We start from the raw sequence: 21,117 nt of genomic DNA on the forward strand, positions 1-21,117 counted from the left end.
GCTATTATAATAAAATAAAATATTAAGTCTGCTTTTAGAGGGGCTAGACTTATCCCTCTTAACCTAGAAAGTATAGTCTTAAAGCTTAATGTCACGGCCATGACATGGGCCAGGCGGGGAAGCATGGCAGAAAACACTCTGACTAAGCAGGACCGAGGAAACCGAACGTCGCTCCCATGGGTCCCAGGACCGAACGTTGAAAACGTCGGCCCTACCAATGGACCGAACCCAGAGAACGTCGGTCCAAGGATTGATCCCAAGTATATAGAACACGCTCATTGTACTTTCTTATGTACTAGCTACCTCAGCTATCAATACAACTTGGTTACACTCAATACCATTGAGCATATTACCAGACGTGACTTACAACCTATTGCTCAGACTACGCCCAGCACTCTCTGCCAACATAAACCCTGCACGACCGGTTTATCCCTTGGGAAACACACGATCGTCACACGTTGATAGCTCTTGTTCAGTAGTGTACTGCATACTCTGAGCAATACTGTTACCATGGCACCCAACACTGGATCTCCTTCTACCCCTCGCAGCAAGCTGCCTGTCACCCCCCAACAGGGACAGCCCGCGACCAAACCAGAGGAACCTAACATCCCGATGGACACTGATGACGATGGCGAAGAACACATCGTCCCGGCCTCACACGAAGATGAAGTCCGCAAACTCAGAAATAAGTACAACCACCTGAGCATCCAGCATAACAACCTCCTGGACGGCGCACGCAACAACGCCAGGATCACTCAGGAACGATTGGCCAGCATGGAGGCATCCATGAACGACATGCAGGAACGCTTCCGCCAAGCCATGGAACAGCAACAGCAGCAATACCAGCAAACAATCAACGAACAACAGAACCGGATCGACCGACTCACCACGCTCCAAGCCCAGCAAAATGACCTGGCACAACAGCAGGTTCACGATCTCGGCAACCTGACGTTCGAGCACACCGCCGCTGGTACTACCCACAAAGACATCGGCGAGATCATCAAACCCAAGGACCCAGAACCATTCAACGGACAGGCCACCCACGTCAGGACGTTTCTTACGTCCCTCAGAGCATACCAACGGTACTTTCCCACCAGGATGGCCAGTGCCGAAAGCAAGGTCCTACACGCCAGCAGATGCCTCACGGGTAACGCACTCACTTGGTTTGAACCCAAGCTGCGCGACTTTCTCGGGAATGAACCCACCGAGGAAACACAACTCCTTTTCGCCGAATACGAAAACTTTGAAGAAGCGATCAGACGCAACTTCGGAACCATCGATGAAGAACAACAGGCCACGCAGAAACTCAAGAACCTGCGACAGACAAAGGCCGCCTCGACCTACGCAGCCGAGTTCACACAAATCACCTCATTTCTCAATTGGGGAACAAGTGCCCTTCAGATTGCTTTCTACGAAGGACTCAAGGATGAGGTGAAGGACGAACTCTGCAAAACGGAAAAACCCGACAATCTCCAGGACTACATCGACATGACTATCAAGATCGACAACCGACAGTTTGAACGACGCATGGAAAAATCCAACAAAGGACGAATTTGGGGCAATAAGAACAACGCCAACCAATCTCGAAGGCGAGAACAGACCAGGGGCAACACCTCCTACGGGACCCACGCAGGACCTATGGAACTTGGAGCAGCCCAGAAGGACAGCAAGGACATTGAATGTTACTACTGCCACAAGAAGGGACACAAGGCAAATGAATGCCGAAAGAAGCAGCGGGATACGGAGGAGGGACGCTATCAACCAAGGCCACGACAACCCCTCCCAGAAGGTAAGAAACAGGTAAGATCCACCTGGGCAGATACCGAACCCCAGACGGCCATCCGCACCGTTAGAACACTCGGAATGGCTCGACAAGGATACGACAAAACCGGCATCCAACCAGATGAGCTGGACATGCCACACAGCCAAGTATACCTCTCAGAAAAACAGGCGGAAGGCAACTATATGATCAACAACATTACGAAGGAACGACTCCACGAACCAGTCAAACCTCAAAAGAACAACCGCTCGCACATTACAGAACACGTGGGATGGAAACCACTCCCAGAGCCCAACAAGGGAAGACAGCAACCAGGCAACTTGATGTCACAACGTACCATCGCCGTGACCAGACGCGCCGAACCCAAAATCGAAGAACCCACGACACCCCCTTCAGCACAACAACCATCGAACGAACAAGCCGACTTCCAAGAAGCCGCCGCAGAAGGATTTGACCACAAGAAATGGATTGTGGGATACGAAGAAGAAGGAACAACTTTTGGTGCCCGCCACAGTCCACCGAAGGGACTGCCGACAAGATGACCCCACACGGTGCAACCATACCCTATGCCCTCGACACCAGATTGAGGCATCACGGGAATACGATGAAATCTGCGAACGACAAAAAACAGACCAACACAGCAGACTGCCACGCAATGATTGGATTGCCAAGACAAGCAGTAGCAACATCAATCGAACCAAGTTCGAGCACAAGGCTCGACAACTACAGAGAGAACTACGCCAGGAGCGCTCTAGGAAGCCCCGGAAAAGCGACAAAGAACTATGGGAGGAGGAAGACTACCCCCAACTGTACGACGAAAACAATAACAGGTACTGGAACAGCCTAAGGAAAGGTACATCCAGACCGCACGAGAACATGTGGAAACGTCAGATGAGCAAGAAATTTGCATTCGAGCCTACCATCGGGAATTGGCCGAAAACCCTCGACATCCGGAAGCACCTTTCAATCCACGAGACGACGTAAGGACATACCCGACACACCAGGAGCATGCTAGCATCTCTTGGATGTCGTGCCAACACCATTGGTGCGAAACCCACCGAGAGGAGAAGCAAGAGCAAGATTGCTTCCCCGTCCCACTACCACATCAACCAAACCATAAACCCTACCTATGGTACGAAACGGAAGGGTACAAAGTGGTACACTGGTATGAATCCATCGGCGTCGCGAACGCGCGATATTCTTCAAAACTCTACCACGCCACTCAGGAGAAGAAACGGATCACTCACAAGATCGAGGACTGGCAAAAGACGATCAGCCAGGAAAACGAAGAAGACCCCGGAGCCGAACAAGAACGGCAGTACCAGGACTGGCTGCACAAAAAGGACGACACGCACGACTACGACGCCTGCGCAAACAGCGAGTGTGAATTTGATCACACAAACTACGCTCTGGCAATGTCAAAAAACTAGACACCCCATCCGACACAGGGCGACGGGTGGATGAACAAGGAATACATTACCCCAGAAGGCCCTCTACTCCACCACCGGAGTACACAGGCGACGATGCCTAGAACTGAAAGTACGAGTCAGAGGAGAATGGTTGAACGCTTTAGTGGACAGCGGAGCTGAGCAGAACTACTTCGACCCGACAACGGCGAATAGGCTCAGGCTACCATGGAGGTACAAACAGACGCCTTACTCGGTTGTCAACCTAGAAGGAACCCCTTTCGACTACAACAACGGTATCATCGACAGCGAGATTGATCACCTCAAAGTTTTCGTTGAAGGAAAGAACCAGGGCATTTCATTCGACGTTGTACCGAACAAGCAACATGATCTTGTACTCAGGTACCCATGGTTACAACGATTCAACCCACATTTTGACTGGAAGACTGGCCAAGTGCTCTCTTTCAACGATGAGACACCTTCCACAGCAAATGACGACTCAGAATACGACACGAGATCTCAAACTTCTACCGAAGGAACCGGAGAAGCCAGGCAGAGGCCAACACGAGACACCTCTCCACCCACAGGGACAAGACACAAACATCAAAAAGGACGAAAACGACAGCGACAAAGGATGATCGCACGAGTCATGCAACAGTTTCATGAACTCGAAAAGGACCTAGCTCCACAAAAGAAACCACAGGATAACCCGGAAGAAGAAGAGCGACTCAAGAACATTCCATGGCAGTATCGCATCTACAAGAAACTCTTCGCGGAAGAACTCGAAACAGGCCTACCCGAGCATACACACTACGACCTAGAAATTGAGTTCATCGATGGGAAGCAACCCGGCTTCAGCAAACTCTACCCACTCAACGAAGCACAACTACCAGTGTTGAAGGAATACATCGAAGACATGATACGGAAAGGATATATCAGGGAAAGCAAGTCATCTGTCGGATACCCCGTCATGTTCGTTCCGAAGAAAAACGGAAAGCTCCGGCTTTGTGTCGACTTCAGGATGCTCAACGCCATTACGGTCAAGGATCGCACACCGCTACCTCTCATCAGCGAATTGAAGGATCGGCTTTTTGGCATGAAGTATTTCACAGCACTCGACCTCAAAGGAGCCTACAACCTTATTCGGATCAAAGAAGGACACGAATGGAAAACCGCTTTTCGTACTAAGTACGGACTATTCGAGTACCTCGTTATGCCCTTTGGACTCACCAATGCACCTGCTGCATTCCAACGAATGATCAACAACGTGCTACGAGAACATCTGGACATATTCGTTGTATGTTACCTGGATGACATCCTCATCTTCTCCAAAACGGAGGAGAAGAACACACGGAACACGTCCACAAGGTACTGCAAACACTACAAGACGCCAAGTTGTTAGTGGAACCCGAGAAAAGCAAATTCCACGCCCCGGAAGTGGAATTCCTCGGACACATCATCTCTCACAACGAGATACGAATGGACCCCAAGAAGGTCTCAGCGGTCAAGGAATGGGAAGAACCAACGAACGTCAAGGAAGTACAAGCCTTCCTTGGATTCGCCAATTACTACCGCAAGTTCCTCAAAGCCTTCGGACGGATAGCTGCACCATTGACGGAACTTACGAAGAAGGACAAGACCTTCGTATTTGGGAACAAAGCCAAGGACGCCTTCGACAAAATCAAGGAACTCATCCTGAGCGAACCAGTGCTCAAGATGTTCGACCCATCTCAACCAATCGAACTCGAAACCGACGCCTCGGACTTCGCCCTAGGCGCACAGATTGGACAACGAGACGACAAAGGACTCCTACACCCAATCGCATTCTACTCCCACAAGCTACATGGAGCGGAACTAAACTACCCCATCTACGACAAAGAATTCCTCGCAATCGTCAACGCCTTCAAAGAATTCAGGCACTATCTCCTAGGAAGCCAACACCAGATCAAGGTATATACGGACCACAAGAACATCACCCACTTCGCGAAAACACAAGAACTCAGCGGACGCCAACTCCGGTACGCCGAATACCTCTCAGAATTCGACTACGTCATCATCCACGTCAAAGGAACGGAGAACGGCAGAGCCGATGCCATCAGCCGACGCCCCGACCTAGACACGGGAAGAACCAAGACAAAGGAACAACTCTTGCAGTTCACGCAGGAAGGACACCTCACACAACGAATCATTGCAACAACCTACACAGTGGAACAGGGCAATCCACTACTCACGAGAATCCTAGAATACAACCAACACCTCCCAGACAATGAGAAAACAGACAAACAACAAGTACCACAGGAACTACAACACGACCTCGTACGCGAAATACACAAACACCTGCTACACGGACACCAAGGAATCAATAAAACCCTAGAACGAGTCAAAACGACGTTTACTTTTCCTAATATGAAGAAAATTGTTTCAACCATCGCCAACCAATGCGACCTCTGCGCGAAAACCAAGGCACGACGCCACAAACCATACGGAAAACTACAACCACTCCCAGTTGCACAACAACCATGGGACTCAATCACTATGGATTTCATCACCAAACTACCCCTATCAGAAGAACCAGCCACTGGAAACTTCTACGATAGCATTCTCGTCATCGTGGACAGACTCACGAAATTCTCCTATTTCATACCTTATAGAGAAGCAACAACGGCCGAAGAATTCGCCTATCTCTTCTATTTCCACATTGCCAAAACACATGGACTACCACTCGAGATCATCACAGATCGAGGACCACCATTGCATCAAAATTCTGGCAGAGCCTCACAGGATACTTGGGAATCAATCACAAACTCTCCACTGCATACCACAAGGAGACAGACGGACAAACGGAACGCATGAATCAAACACTGGAACAATACCTCCGATGCTATATCAACTACGAGCAAAACAACTGGGTTGAAAAGCTACCAGCTGCCCAGCTAGCCTACAACACAGCAACCAACGAAAGCACCAAGGTCACACCAGCATACGCCAATTTCGGGTTCACACCAGACATTTACCGACAATCCCGAGACGCCATCATCAACCCCAAGGCGATCCTCACCAGCGACCAATTACGAAACCTACATGAAGAAATGAAAACAGAACTCGAATTCGTCAGAAACAAAATGACGGCATACGCCAATAAGAAAAGAATCGAGGGACCGATCCTCTCGGAGGGAGACATGGTCTACCTCGCAACAAAAAACATCGAAACAAAACGACAAAACAAAAAACTCGACTACAAATACATCGGACCATACAAGATTAAGCAGAAAATTTCGAAACATAACTACGAACTGGACTTACCACCCAAGGTCAAGCTCCATCCAATCTTTCACATTTCATTACTCGAGCCAGCACAAGACACCATCCAGGTGAAAACAAATAAAGAACCAGACACAGAAATCGACGGACCAGAAGAATACATCGTAGAAGCCATCCTCGACATGAACAAAATCAATGGCAAAACAATGTATTTCATCAAATGGAAGGACTACCCCGACTCAGAAAACACATGGGAACCCCCAGAACACCTCACTGGTGCACAACGCCTTCTGAAGGACTTCCACCAACAACGCCAAGCACAGGCTCGTCAAGACCAACAGCGTTCCAATCAATCAAGTCAATGGCCCCCAAAGAATGCGCCTCCACAACAGCGGACGACTCCTCACGGAGCTCGCCCGATTCCTCCAAGGCACGTAAGCCGCGCTCAAAAGCCTCGTCACCACGCGCTTTGAGCAACCTCTTCTGCTTCCGAATGCGGGCAAGCTTAGCCATCGCCTCCTCCAAAGCAGCCTCTGCTTCAGCCTCCTCACCTTCCAGGCGTTTGCGCTCCCGGATATTTTTCGCAACTACAAGAAATCAGCCAAACCGCCGTGAAAAAGCACTGACACCCACTCACGGAAGGAAGCCACGCCGGCCCCATCGCACACAACCTTCGCATCAACACAATTGGAGCAACGGTTGGAACGATCGGAAACCACCTTACAGGACAGACCCTGGCGGAAACAACGAGTACAAGGCATGATTTCGGAACCAAAAGCCTCAATATAAGCAGAAAGACCCTGCGCTTCGGAAAGCTTTCGCAAAGAAGTACGCTTGAAACCCGGCCTGACATCACGTCAGCAAAAGGAAATTTTTACAAGTCAGAGTTACCCACCGACAACACTTGGCCGCTGAAACTGGTCTTGAGGACAAGACCAACGGGGAGGGAACCTCGTGTCACGGCCATGACATGGGCCAGGCGGGGAAGCATGGCAGAAAACACTCTGACTAAGCAGGACCGAGGAAACCGAACGTCGCTCCCATGGGTCCCAGGACCGAACGTTGAAAACGTCGGCCCTACCAATGGACCGAACCCAGAGAACGTCGGTCCAAGGATTGATCCCAAGTATATAGAACACGCTCATTGTACTTTCTTATGTACTAGCTACCTCAGCTATCAATACAACTTGGTTACACTCAATACCATTGAGCATATTACCAGACGTGACTTACAACCTATTGCTCAGACTACGCCCAGCACTCTCTGCCAACATAAACCCTGCACGACCGGTTTATCCCTTGGGAAACACACGATCGTCACAATAAGCCCTCTTAAGCACGCTAAAGCATATAACGTCGAGGGGCTAGAGTAGATGAGACGAATGAGGTGGTATACAAAGCCGGATGATCTTATTGTCCTAGTAATATCTCTTAAATTCGATTAAGTGGTGACTTTTATGGCCATTAAGGATTAAGAGACGATAGCGACTATTTGTCCGCTTGGTTGTATGCCGGTCAAAGTGCTTAAGCCACTTAAGACCGGTCTTATTATCGGTCTAGCTATTTTAGGTCGTCGTAATAGCCTAATCGCCCGGGAGGTTACTTTCTTGATACTAGTTAGCGAGGTAATACTAGCCCGCACCGATAATAAACGGCGGGATCGACTAGCCTTCCGCATTGATCGCTTGAATGACTGTAATCCATTCCCGGTTTCTAGGTTGCACTGATTTTAGCTTTTCACGCCTTTCTATGCCTATAACTACTATTCCGCTTGCAATCATACCCATAAGAAAGCCAGTCTTATCAAAGTTCTAAATATCATCTAATTAAATGCTATACTTCGCGATTATATTTACTATAAGCTAAAACCAATTACGGATAATAATTAGATCTTTGCACTTGGCTCTCTGGTAGTCGTATTTCTGAAAAAAACGCGTCTTAAGCTCTAGGTGTCATCTAACGAAGTTATGAGCCCAACGCGTGCCGACTAGTGGCGCGTCGCGGTCGGCAAGCAATTAATTAGCTATTTCTTTAATACCACGAAGCCGAGGGGGAAATCCTCGCGAATCTAGGTCGAGAATGAAGTGAATAAGGATCTGTTCCTCTAGATCAGATAGCCGGCGTGATTTCTGGATAGTATCGCGTCGAGATTGGATCCCTTTATGGCGATTAATAAGAGTATTGCGATTGACCTTATAGGCTCTTGCAGCTTGTCGGAAGCTAAGTTTTGGTTGATTTTGATAAGCCTGAAGGGCAAGAAGCATTCTAGCCTCATAATTCGTAGATGATATGCTGGGTGATTAGGAATCAATTGATCAAATCGAGAAGATGTTAGGTGAGGGATTTTTGGCCAACTTGCTTGCATGGCCAACTTGCTTATCATGTACGTTAAGCAAGTACCGTTTCCTGAGCTTCTGCTTACAGTCTCTGTTGTTCCCAATCCTGACCTCGGCCTCCGGTCGCCCGAGACTAATTGGACTTCCCCAGAGCAGCCAGTTACAGCGGCTTTGGGATGTAGAGCATAGAAGCTCTCCTATTCGTGGAACATCTGGGACATTATTTCCATCCAATTACCGGCGTTGTTTTGTAGTGGAAGAAACATGAAGCTCTTGATCACCCCAAGATGGTAATGACAATGATTTTCATGACCCTTCAATTTTAGATAGAATAGCGGTTTAGCATGGAATTTGATCCAGGGTTGTGTCGAAGGTCGTGGTAGTAGCTTGTGTCTGACAGTATGTTCAATGGCCCTGCCTCCACCAGAGAACTCCGGGCGAACAAAATGATGGGAAAAGGTAAAAGATAACTACATAGAGATGAACTTAACTATGTGAATACATGTCAGCCCTTCAAATTGCGTCCTATATTCCAAGTTTCCTCGCTCGTGAGTTCCTGCATCGCCGATCTTACTATGCTAATGATTCGGCCCCCGGCACTGCCAGCAGGGAGATCTCCAGCTAATGAACTATGCATAGTGTATTACTACTCAATTAATCAAGGTAGCTAATAGGAAGCCGTCATTAGCGGCACCGATCATAGTCAAAACCTACATATGGCACAGACGCAATCCCTTTTTCTGAGTTGTATGACTTAACCTATAGCTAAATATGTTTTTAGGAAGTTGAGCACATGCGGAAGAAAGAAGAGTAGAATCAAAGTTTCGCGAGTTATGTAAACTTTCATTAATACTATTTGTCTGGTAAATGTGATTGAGAACCAGGAAAATCTGCGTGTGGAGGCAAAATGGCCCAATCACAAGTTTCGTCCATTATCCAGCCATGAGATGAATGTATTGCCGACCCAAAACACCGCACTCTCCATCACACTATATCAGCATGGTTTCTGACTGGAAGGGTCACTTGTAGTACTTGCCCCCAAGAAAAACTTGCGATAAACCATGAATCGCGAACACGCACTGTCAACATCTACACTACTCGGCTAGCTCGCCAACCTTTGCTTACTTGTGGCTAACTGTTTTGAGAAGACAAGGAAATATTCGCGTGGATTTGGATTTTGCCAAAGGCATAGCCTTTCACACGACCTGACGACTTGAATTACTCGCTCTAGTTTTTGCCGAACCAATACTGTTGTTAGTCAAAGATTTCAAGGCCTACCACGCCACACTCCCAGAACTAATTGATCCTGATTCCTGTTTGAAGCGTTATGTCTCACTGTACGAAAGCCGCGCTGCTTACTCATATGTCCAGAACACTCCCCGCGTCTCCAAGGAAAGCGAACTACTTGAAATTGGAACGTCCATAGCTGATGTGCTAAGCTGAACATGTAACGCCTCATTCATCATGCGTGTCATCCTGCAATGTTTATCCAGAGCGCAGTGGCTCGTATTTGAAGTAGATGACGGGCCTAGATAAGTGACCGAGCTCCGTGTCTCTACCATAGCCGTGCTTGGTGAGCAAGTTTCCATATGCCACTTTCAGTCACCCTTGAAACAACGAACAAGCGGGAAGGCCGGAATATATAAACTCGTACGAGGGAAAACTTAATTCCTCGTGTCAACACAAAGCCCTTCTGGGATCGGATAACATCGTCGTATTCGACGCAGATTACGCCATCGCGTAGCCATTGTACGTAAGAATGTCACTGGTAGACCCCTGGCCGGGCCAAAGCGGTACGCTTGAATTCCGAAGGGGACCGTGATCCTTTTCCGTAGTACGGTAATATAGATCTTCACTCCAGAGTCGCACCTGAGAAACCAACAGGTCCTAAATCCATCTATCACGGCCTCCGCTCGGTGGCTCGCTAGATTTTCCACCAACCGTTCGGTGGGTGAGATGTAAAACCCACCAATGACGGCACTTCCCAACTCTCAAAACGTCACATCCACATACCCTTGATCGTTTCTGTTTCACGTTCATGGTAAGAGCCACTCTTCCAACTTAGCATCCCCCTTTCTTTGTAGAAGTCAAAAAAACGTGAGCGAGGCTCCCGATGCGGCAGGTCTAGGCAATGCTCCGGGCTCCGTGGGCACGAATATGGATTAATTATTCATCTAAACTTCTATTCTCTGTGTGTTCTGTTGTCTATAAGAGTCGAGCTTGTCCGCCTCTTGATGTGATGTTTTTTCACTTCGCTAACCAACATTAAGCTTATTTCCCCGGCTGGTCCACACTTGGCAACCCCTTATTTTCGACCTTATCTTCTTACTCCAACTATCTGTCACTCAAGCCTTCCCATTTGTTCCCTCTCTCTCCCCCATCATGAAGCTGTCTTCTATTTTCGCTACCCTTTTGGCGACCGTCGCCGTTGCCTCTCCCATTGAGTCGCGTGACGAGCTGATCAAGCGCCAGTCCAAGGAGGCCTGCAGCGTTGGTTACTGCACTCAGAACGGTGGCACTACTGGTGGTGCCGCCGGTGAGACCATCACTGTCAACTCTGTTGCCGCTCTTATTGAGGCTGCCAAGCGTGATGGCCCTCTCACCATCATTGTCTCTGGCAAGCTGTCGGGCTCTGACCGCGTCCGCCCTACGTCTGACAAGACCATCATCGGTGCTGCCGGAAGCTGTAAGTTCACTCGGAGTTCCTTCATATTTTGCGATTTCTAATTTTAAACAGCCCTCACCGGTGTCGGCATCTACGTCCGTCGCCAGAAGAACGTTATCCTGCGCAACCTGAAGATTGGCAAGGTTGATGCCAGCAACGGTGATGCTATTGGCATCGATGAGTCCACCAACGTCTGGGTCGACCACTGCGACCTTTCTGGCGACCTCAGTGGCGGAAAGGACGACCTCGATGGTCTTCTCGACATCTCCCACGGTGCTGACTGGGTGACTGTCTCCAACACCTACTTCCATGACCACGTAAGTCAACAACCAACTTGTATTAGCTAGGAACTATATACTGACGTTCATCCCTACAGTGGAAGGGCTCTCTGATTGGTCACTCCGACAGCAACGCCTCGCAGGACCGAGGCAAGCTCCACATCACCTACGCCAACAACTACTGGAAGAACGTCAACAGCCGTCAGCCCCTCATCCGCTTCGCCACTGTCCACATTGTCAACAACTACTGGGATGGCATCATCCTCTCCGGTGTCAACACTCGCATGGGCGCCCAGGTCCTCGTCCAGAGCTCCGCCTTTGCCAACTCTGCCGAGCGCGCCATCTTCTTCGCCGACTCCAAGGAGACTGGCTACGCCGTTGTCGAGGATGTCAGCCTTGGCGGCTCTGTCAACTCCGCTCCCAAGGGTACCCTGACCTCTGCTTCGCTGCCCTACAAGGTTAGCGCTCTCGGCTCCGCCAAGGTTGCTTCCACCATCCCTGGCACCGCTGGCCAGAAGCTGTAAGCACGTCTTTGAAGGTACCTTGCGGATCGAGGGGGTGAATGTTAGGTGCGGTTTGTTATTCTCTAGTGGATATTCAGATGTAGCAGAACATAGTTTTTACAATATCAGTACATAGTTGGTTTCTCTTGAACATATAGGTGTCCCCAAGCAACTCCTGGCCACTGATGATTCCCTGTGGACTGTGACTTTGGCCCACAGTACTTTGTCCGCTTCTTAGGTACTCTTATGGGGTATTGTTTTTCATCTTTATGGGCACCCAATGGCTGCCATGGCTTAAAACCCCGCAAACTGTGTTCTTCCCCAGCTCGGGGTATTTAGCCACGTGTAGATGACTGCATAGCCTCGGCTCTCCTACCTACCATTTGAGCGCTTCTCCTTGCCTCCGGCCCCTCGAGTCCGGGCGCGAATGGTTGACAGGGATTGGCCGGCTTAAACATTAGGTTCTGCCCAATGTTCTACTGCCCCAAACCATACGAACCCGATTTTGCGCACCAATGGCATTCAATTGCCGATCAGAGAAACTGCGGATCCTGCAGCCTATGGAGGCATTTCCTGGGGTCTGTCATCGCGTGATCAAGGCAATGAGTGGGCAGGTCGGTGGCAGGGATCGGCGCTGCTACCCCAGAAGAGCGTCATTCGCGGCGATCCGGTACGACCCTCGGAGGAAACCCCAGACTAGAGGTGCGCATGTTGGAATAGCTTCCATGCCAAGCTCGCAGACAGGAAGGTGTAACCTTAATAGCTGTAATAGTTGCAGTAGTGGTCAGTGTTAATGCAACGGCGCCTTTTGTTAGAGTCTGGGGTAAGAAGTTACTATAGCCAAATCCTTATATAATGCTACGCTCTCTGCCACTATAGATCTCGTAGGCTCTGCTCTGTGCTTCCTTTCCTCACTTCTTTATTCCTGGGCCAAGAGACATCTACCGCTGCACATACACTTCGCCATGCAGTTTCTTCAACTTTTGCCGCTGGCATTCATCAGTTCGGTCTTGGCTGACGAGAGCAGCCTCGCCCAAATTGAGAGTGCCCTGTCTGCCCTTTCTGTGACCAACATTGAAGATGTCCGCGGCAATATCCACCTCCCAACAGACTCGGATGGCTTCACTGTTACTTGGAACAGCAGCAACACAGCAGTCATCAGCAATGATGGTGTGGTCAGCCGTCAAGGAAGCGACACTTCAGTGACTCTTGTTGCCACAATTGAGTCTGGTGATGAGGTTTCTGAGCGGGAGTTCAAGGCATCTGTTCGACAGAAGACTAGCCTTGGAGCTTTTGAAGGTTACGCTTTTTCATACTTCACGGGAAACTCTCTTCAAGGCGAGAATATCTTCTTCGCTTCAAGCAACGGGAACAATGCCCTCGACTGGAAGGAACTCAATGGCGGCCAACCAGTCCTCAAGTCCACGCTCGGCACTAAAGGTCTACGAGATCCTTTCATCATTCGCTCTCCTGAGGGAGATACATTTTACCTGATCGCCACCGACCTCTCTATTGGCAGTGGCACCTCCTGGGGAGCATCAGTCCGACAAGGTAGTCTCTACCTCGAAGTGTGGGAGTCTCATGACTTGGTCAACTGGTCCGCACAACGCCATGTCAAGGTCTCGCCCGATAATGCTGGCAACACCTGGGCACCTGAGGCGTTTTGGGATGCTGAACAACAAGCCTATGTCGTCTTTTGGGCGTCGTCACTGTACGCCGATGATGATCCCAAGCATGAGGGGAACTCCTATCACCGCATGCTGTACTCTCTCACTCGCGACTTCGTTACCTTTTCGAAGCCGGAGATCTGGCAGGATACGGGCGATTCTCGGATTGACACCACCGTCATTAAGTCCGGAAATACCCTCTACCGCTTCACTAAGGACGAAGGCGCTGTTACTGGATGCACCGATATCATCCAAGAAAAGTCCAACTCACTTCTCGCACCTGATGATGAATGGACGACCCAGGCCAGTTGCATTGGAGCTAAGGCTGGGCTCAAAGCCATTGAGGGCCCCACAGCATTCCGATCAAACCCAGGTGATGCCCACGGCGAAAAGTTCTACCTATTCGTTGACGAGTACGGTGGCCGTGGTTATATCCCTCTTGAGACTGATGACATCGACAAGCCGAACTGGAAGGTTTCGAGCAGCTACAAGCTTCCAACAAGCCCTCGACATGGCACGGTTATTCCCATCACTGCGAAGGAGCATGAAGCGCTCGAAAGTGCCTTGGGCGCATAGTTGGGTTGGGCTCCTGACATTGGCTTGTAGTGGGCTTCAGTTTTGATATGCTGCCCATGCCAAGGACATGGCATGAGGACTATGATGGACCGACTAGAGCTGAGTAGTCTAGTAAGCTACGTTGGTGGAATACATCATATAAGACACTTTTCGTTCCAAGCACTCTTACCACACTCCTCGTCTCTTTAGAATTATCATTGTCGGTCAGTGACAGTGTATGCAAAAGTTCAAGCAGAGTGAGAAATATGATGTGATGCCATTCTCGTAGGCCCGGGACTAGAAAACAAAACAGCCCATGAAAAGTATGGCCGGAGCGTACGGATGCAATCTTTGCATTGCCTGTTGACCTTTTGAGCTTATGACGCATGTGATCACTCATTGCCGACAGACAGGCTATTACAGAGGCCAATCGACTGGGATCAACGGGCTTAAAACCTCAATATGGTCGATCCCGTCATAACAGCCCCAGTCGCAGTGTCACGATGTTACCAACCCCGCATATCCCTCATGAGTTCGACTTACCCCGGGACTGGCTAAATGAATCTTTGCGGCTATACTCTATGGCATGATCGGCATATTCGGAATTTTATTCTATCCACCAATACCGGTTGCATTATGCTGAACTCCGTCGGCGCGTTCGGGTACCTTTCCGAAGTAGTTTGATACTAAGTTTTGCCTCTGGCTCCGTGTTCTGGGCCCTATATAACCGGTCATTCATATGAGCCTCAACTTCAATGTCTGAACTTCAGTGTTACTTGTTACGGCTATGTGGCCACAATGAAACTCCTCAATACACTTCTTACAGCGTTGGGCGCGAGCCTATGCTGCGCCCGCACCCTTCAGATTCGTGGTGGACGACCATTTGATGTCATTCAGAGTCCCCATGAGAGAGATGTGCTCCAAGATATCGTGACGTGGGATGAACACTCATTGTTCATCAATGGAGAACGGGTCACGATCTTCTCTGCGGAGATACACCCGTTCCGACTCCCCGTGCCAAGCTTGTACCTGGATCTGTTCCAGAAAGTCAAGGCGGCGGGATTCAACATGGTGTCCTTTTATGTCGACTGGGCTTTGCTCGAGGGAAAGCCGGGTGAATTTAGGTCTGAAGGCGTTTTGGCTATTGAGCCGTTCATCGATGCAGCAAAGGAGGCGGGTATCTTTCTCTTGGCTCGGCCTGGGCCATACATCAATGCAGAAGTGTCTGGAGGCGGCTTTCCAGGCTGGCTGCAGAGGGTTAAGGGAACGCTCAGAACGAATGCTCCGGATTATCTAAGCGCTACGGATAAGTAAGTAGAGCATTGAACCGGCAAGGCTCTGGCTAACACTTCTCAGCTACATGGAACACATTTGCTCCATTATTGCCAAAGCCCAAATCATCAACGGTGGACCAGTCATCCTGTTCCAGCCTGAGAACGAGTATAGTGCCGGTGATGGTGTCCCCTTTCCCAGCCATGAGTACCTCAAATATGTCAACGACCAAGCTAGGAATGCCGGCATTGTGGTGCCTCTCATCAACAACGACGCATGGCAAGGTGGTACTGGCGCACCTGGGTCGGGTATCGGAGCCGTAGACATTTACGTGAGTTTATAGGCTGACCGAGGCATTCTGCTTACTGACCACTTTAGGGACATGATGGCTATCCTGCAGGGTTTGACTGTGTAAGGTATTGAAAAGATGATTTTTTGCGTGTTGCTAACCTTCCAGGCCAACCCCCATACCTGGCCTAAGGACGGCCTCCCAACAACATGGCACGCAGAGCATATGCAAAAGAGCCCCAATACCCCATACTCTATCATCGAGGTACGATTAATGAGCCTCCGTACGGACATTTCTCACTGTGAATAGTTTCAAGGAGGCGCGTTCGACCCTCCTGGAGGTGGAGGTTTCGAGAACTGCTACATCCTCACCAACCACGAATTTGCTCGCGTATTCTACAAGAACAACCTTGCAGCGGGCGTCACAATCTTCAACATATACATGGCAAGTCTTCCTCTAAACTTTTGAGATGATAGCTAATAGTGCAGACCTTTGGTGGTACCAATTGGGGAAACCTTGGCCATTGCGACGGCTACACATCTTACGACTACGGCGCGGTAAGTGCACAAACACCCGGCAGTTCGAGACAGTCTCTAACTTCTTCAAGGCAATCAAGGAGGACCGATCCATCGATCGCGAAAAGTACTCCGAGATCAAGCTCCAGGGCCAATTCTTGCGAGTCTCCCCGAGCTACGCGACCGCAACGCCAGGCAACCTCTCCACATCTCGATACACTGACAATGAGGAAATTGCCGTTACTCCACTTACTACAGAAAAGGAGGGGTCTTTCTTTGTTGTCAGACATACGGACTTTACGAGCACTGAGTCATCCTCCTACAAGCTCAAGGTGCCAACTTCGGCCGGAACTCTGACGGTTCCCCAGTTGGGAGGCTCGCTATCACTGAACGGTAGAGACTCCAAGATTCATGTTGCCGACTATGCTGTTGGAGAACACACACTACTCTACTCGACGGCAGAGGTCTTGACGTGGAAGAAGTTTGGCGACAAAGCGGTCCTCATACTCTATGGTGGCCCTGATGAGCTTCATGAGGTTGCTATCAAAGGGAAATCAGCATTCAAGGTCATCGAGGGCAGTGGTGTCAAGTCAGATACCAAGAAGAATGCCGCTGTCCTTCAATGGAAGACATCTTCATCTCGGCGGGTGGTCCAGCGAGATTCACTCTTCATCTACCTGCTCGGTACGTTAACTTTGCTAAAAGGATTGAGCAAGATAGCTAACGCTTTCTAGACCGAAATTCGGCATACAAGTATTGGGTGCCGGATTTGCCCGGTAAAGGCGATCGGGCTGCGTACGGAACCTCGGTCATGAACCCAGACTCGGTCATCATCAACGGACCACAGCTGGTTCGATCAATCTCCGTCCAGGGCTCCAAACTGTCCGTTCAGGCGGATTTCAATGTATCATCCACACCCCTGGAGATTATCGGAGCTCCAAAGGGTGTTTCCAAGCTGGTCTTGAACGGCAAAGAGCTACAATACCAGAAGTCGAAGCTAGGAAACTGGATCGCCCAACGAGATGTGAAACTCCCTGCCATCAAGGAATTGGATCTATCTTCGCTCGATTGGAACTACGTTGACTCTCTTCCTGAGATCAAGAAAGACTACAACGATGGAAAATGGACTGTGGCCGATAAGACCACCACCAACAACACACGGGTCCCCCTCCAGAACACGGTATCTCTTTATGGCTCCGACTACGGATTCCACGCCGGTGCTCTCATCTACAGAGGCCACTTCACTGCCGATGGCTCTGAAACACAGCTCAAGCTATGGACACAGGGTGGGCGCGCTTTTGCCACTGCGGCGTGGCTCGATGATAAGTTCCTCGGCTCGTTCACCGGTAATGGCGCTACCGGAAACTTTAACTCTACGTATGAGCTACCGAAACTTCAAAAAGGAAAGCGATATGTCGTGACGGTGGTTGTTGACAACACGGGGCTTAACGGAAACTGGACGCCTGGCTACGATGAACAAAAAAGTCCACGTGGCATTCTAGACTGGGCTCTCATGTCCAAGAGTGGCCGTAAAACTCCAATCGCCAAGTGGAAGCTTACGGGAAACTTGGGAGGTGAAGACTACGTGGACAAATTCCGCGGTCCTCTCAACGAGGGGGGTTTCTACTTTGAGCGCCAAGGCTATCACCTCCCATCACCGCCACTCAAACGGTTCAAGAAAGGTTCACCATTCAAGGGCATCGACAAAGCTGGAGTTGCCTTTTACACAGCAAAACTCGGCCTGGATTACCCTTCCGGACAGTTTGGCATTCCATTGTCATTCACGTTCAAGAACACGACAGATAGCGGCCCGTATCGCGCTCTCCTCTTTGTCAACGGTTTCCAGTTTGGACGCTATGTGAGCAGCATTGGTCCGCAGACGGTGTTCCCTGTCCCAGAAGGAGTTCTCAACTATCATGGCGACAACTGGATTGGGGTGTCTATTTGGGCGCTCGAGGAAAAGGGTGCTAAGCTGCCTGGACTGCGGCTTACTGCTGGTGCTCCCGTGCAGACTGGTCGACAGCCCATCAAGGTAGTTCAGGGGCCAAAGTATAGTCAACGGTCTGGGGCATACTGATCTTGTATATCACGGATGATGGCTGGTGGTCATCTTTACGCTCCGACCAATGAAGGGTTTCTGTTTGTCAGTCCCGTCTCGATATCAAAGCCATACCCAAGTAAGAGCTCGGCCAACGCGTTGAGTCGTGTAAACTCAAAAGCCAGACCAATCGGGATCACCGGTGATAATTTCCATGTATAAACCTCAACAAGGAAATGCCAATACCGCCATCGGCTGAAAGTTGCCGTGATGATCCACATTGCGTAAGCCTGTCAGCTTGGCGGTTGCCCCTGGCTTGGTATGTCACCAAGGCAAAAAACAGGTTCAACGGCGGATTTAAAACGTCGAAAGAACACGGAAAGAACCGAGAATGACTCCTAGCTCAAGCCTCGGTCTAAATAAAGCATCAACATGAATTGAGGCTGTCTCTGTATGGTTGGTTCGTCTCGCTCGGTTGTGACGGCTCACCGGGGGTGGGGTTGGTCCACGACGCTGTCTCCCAGTCAGCACGAGGCGATCAGCAGACATTCATATGCAGACAATTTCTTGCATTCGTCTTCTCCTTTTTCAACCCTACGTTCGTGACCTTGTCGACTTCTCTGCGCCGGTGACGCTTTTCGACGCGTGTCCCCACGCTCGCTAGAACACATGCCCCAGTCCAGGTGACGAAAAAGGTGCCAGGCAGGTTTACCACCGACTTCTTTGCCAAGAGATACATATTGACTCTAGAATCCAGGCCGTTTACCCTGCAGGGCCATCATGAAGATGATGAAAGAATCCATTGACGCTGCCGATCCAAGCAACGCGCAACCACAAGATGAATCCGATCCCGAGTTCAGTCTTGCTGGGCCCAAAAGCCTTGTCGCTGTCAAGAAAGGGACGCGCTGGACACAACGCGACAGCCCTCGACTCAGGAACAACTTGCTTGGGGCTGTGGGATTCCTTGAGCTCGCCAACGCTGGCGACTTTGCTGCCAACGTTTGGAACGATACCCCGGTGCCCGTCCATGCCGTGGTGCTCATGGCCATAGGAGGATTCACGGCACTTGTGTTTTCGGTCTTTGCATTTATAGACTCGAGGAGAGCCTGGGCCAACATTTCGTTTCTTCGCAGCCAGCGAAAGTTGCTCCAAGATGAAAAAGCTCGTCGAGTTACGGATTCGCGACCCACCCAAGAGATTGACGTGCTACTCGAAATCACCATCCGCGAGCTTCGAATCGAGATCATCAACCGATGGGCAATGGACGTCTTGTTGGGAGGGGGTGCAGTGCTCATAGGCACGGGCACTTTCATGGCCATCGGCGGTGCGAATCGTCGGGTGTGGCTGGCCAGCAACATCCTCTCCGGATATCTCGGAAACGCGCCCATCGCTGCCTTCGGTTTAATCAGTGCGACATGGGCTGTCATCGTATGGAAAAAGATGAGGCATCATCATCTAGCAGCTGAGAAAGCATTGAAAGGCGCGCCGGCGTTGCCCCTCATCAAGCGACGTTGTTTCAACCTCCAACTATTCTACGTTATCAACGGCATTGCTACTATCCTCGGAGGAGTTGGATCCATGTTGACGGCGGAACGATGGTGGGGCTATGTGATTCTCATCCCCGTCATCATGTCTTCGCTGTTCTGCAACGTCTGGTGGCGCAAGAGAGTCGGCTATGATCGTCCATGGATTGCCGACCCTGCACCCATGAACACCAACGGCCTTGTTCACGCACTGGAATCCACGGCGCAAATCCGAAGAGCTTTCCAGAATGGTCCTGGCACGATTCTCCCTCGGATTGTTGGAGGGTTGCCCAGTCCTGCTTTCCCCGAAGTCTTGGATTTTTTGGTGAAGCACGATCTTTTTGAGACGTTCTGTCTTCACCTCATCAACAATGTGCATGTGGCACACGTACTAGGCCTTCAAAAATCTACCCGAGTAGAACTCGACGTATCTCGCATTTTAGAAATACCAGACATCCACCATCCTCGGATGGTTGGACTCGCGGAGGAGTTTCTAAGAGAGGAGGGGGCGAGGCATTTTCAGACTAGGGAAAGGTTCATGATCGAGATCTTGGGGACACATTTGATCTTGACCGAGAAAGACCAAGAGGTTCGGGCTGAAAAATAGATAGCAAGCGATTTGTATTTCAACAACGAGGAGCCAAGTGCCGTCATCATCAACGAAGATGTTCATGTGATTGTGGTGCCTCCCTAACCTACAGCATCCCGCTGCGAGTGCCGAACTGGTTCCAGCCAATCGGAACGAGGATGACGTCATGTAGTGGATCTGGATCTCGAAACCAGAGCCGAGTTGAGAGGGACGAGCATTGAAGAGCCATGATGGGTCTGGACAAGTTGAAGCATGATTTCGTACGACTGCAAATGAAATGTGGCGTTTTTGCAATCGACCTAACGACCGTTAACTCCCCTTACATTTCTTCCGAAAAGCGAAACCACGGAGCAGCTTGTTGTCAACGCCGACATTGACTAGCCAATCACAGCCTCCCTATTGTGACATTGTGAAATGCCGATGGCTTGAGCCGCTTCCGT

At 50.0% G+C, this 21,117-nt stretch overlaps 6 protein-coding genes across 6 annotated transcripts; all 6 read left to right on the top strand.

Moving 5' to 3' along the window:
* Positions 1 to 510: 510 nt before the first annotated feature.
* LRP88_14397 (uncharacterized protein) lies at positions 511 to 2,322 on the top strand (the record flags this gene model as incomplete). The annotated part of the gene is made up of 1 exon (XM_083250742.1): positions 511 to 2,322. The coding sequence occupies one exon, from the start codon at positions 511 to 513 to the stop codon at positions 2,320 to 2,322; it is 1,812 nt and encodes a 603-aa protein (XP_083093495.1).
* A 587-nt stretch (positions 2,323 to 2,909) lies between these two features.
* LRP88_14398 (pol polyprotein) lies at positions 2,910 to 5,560 on the top strand (the record flags this gene model as incomplete). Its single annotated transcript, XM_083250743.1, has 5 exons — positions 2,910 to 2,945; positions 3,007 to 3,163; positions 3,354 to 4,554; positions 4,605 to 5,339; positions 5,485 to 5,560. 5 exons carry the CDS (start codon positions 2,910 to 2,912, stop codon positions 5,558 to 5,560), a joined length of 2,205 nt encoding a protein of 734 aa, XP_083093496.1.
* A 5,605-nt stretch (positions 5,561 to 11,165) lies between these two features.
* On the top strand, positions 11,166 to 12,250 carry LRP88_14399 (pectin lyase fold/virulence factor; the record flags this gene model as incomplete). The annotated part of the gene is made up of 3 exons (XM_083250744.1): positions 11,166 to 11,469; positions 11,521 to 11,765; positions 11,825 to 12,250. The coding sequence occupies 3 exons, from the start codon at positions 11,166 to 11,168 to the stop codon at positions 12,248 to 12,250; spliced, it is 975 nt and encodes a 324-aa protein (XP_083093497.1).
* Positions 12,251 to 13,194: 944 nt separating this feature from the next.
* On the top strand, positions 13,195 to 14,472 carry LRP88_14400 (glycosyl hydrolase; the record flags this gene model as incomplete). Its single annotated transcript, XM_083250745.1, has 1 exon — positions 13,195 to 14,472. One exon carries the CDS (start codon positions 13,195 to 13,197, stop codon positions 14,470 to 14,472), a length of 1,278 nt encoding a protein of 425 aa, XP_083093498.1.
* Positions 14,473 to 15,249: 777 nt separating this feature from the next.
* On the top strand, positions 15,250 to 18,604 carry LRP88_14401 (glycoside hydrolase superfamily; the record flags this gene model as incomplete). Its single annotated transcript, XM_083250746.1, has 6 exons — positions 15,250 to 15,575; positions 15,808 to 16,054; positions 16,322 to 16,432; positions 16,501 to 16,569; positions 16,620 to 17,211; positions 17,262 to 18,604. 6 exons carry the CDS (start codon positions 15,250 to 15,252, stop codon positions 18,602 to 18,604), a joined length of 2,688 nt encoding a protein of 895 aa, XP_083093499.1.
* A 741-nt stretch (positions 18,605 to 19,345) lies between these two features.
* Positions 19,346 to 20,585, top strand: LRP88_14402 (uncharacterized protein; the record flags this gene model as incomplete). The annotated part of the gene is made up of 2 exons (XM_083250747.1): positions 19,346 to 20,467; positions 20,532 to 20,585. 2 exons carry the CDS (start codon positions 19,346 to 19,348, stop codon positions 20,583 to 20,585), a joined length of 1,176 nt encoding a protein of 391 aa, XP_083093500.1.
* Between the last annotated feature and the right edge of the window lie 532 nt (positions 20,586 to 21,117).

Source organism: Fusarium phalaenopsidis (assembly GCF_050370095.1).
Source record: "Fusarium phalaenopsidis strain FUZ10S chromosome Unknown contig_32352, whole genome shotgun sequence".
Classification (NCBI taxonomy): Eukaryota; Fungi; Ascomycota; class Sordariomycetes; order Hypocreales; family Nectriaceae; genus Fusarium; species Fusarium phalaenopsidis.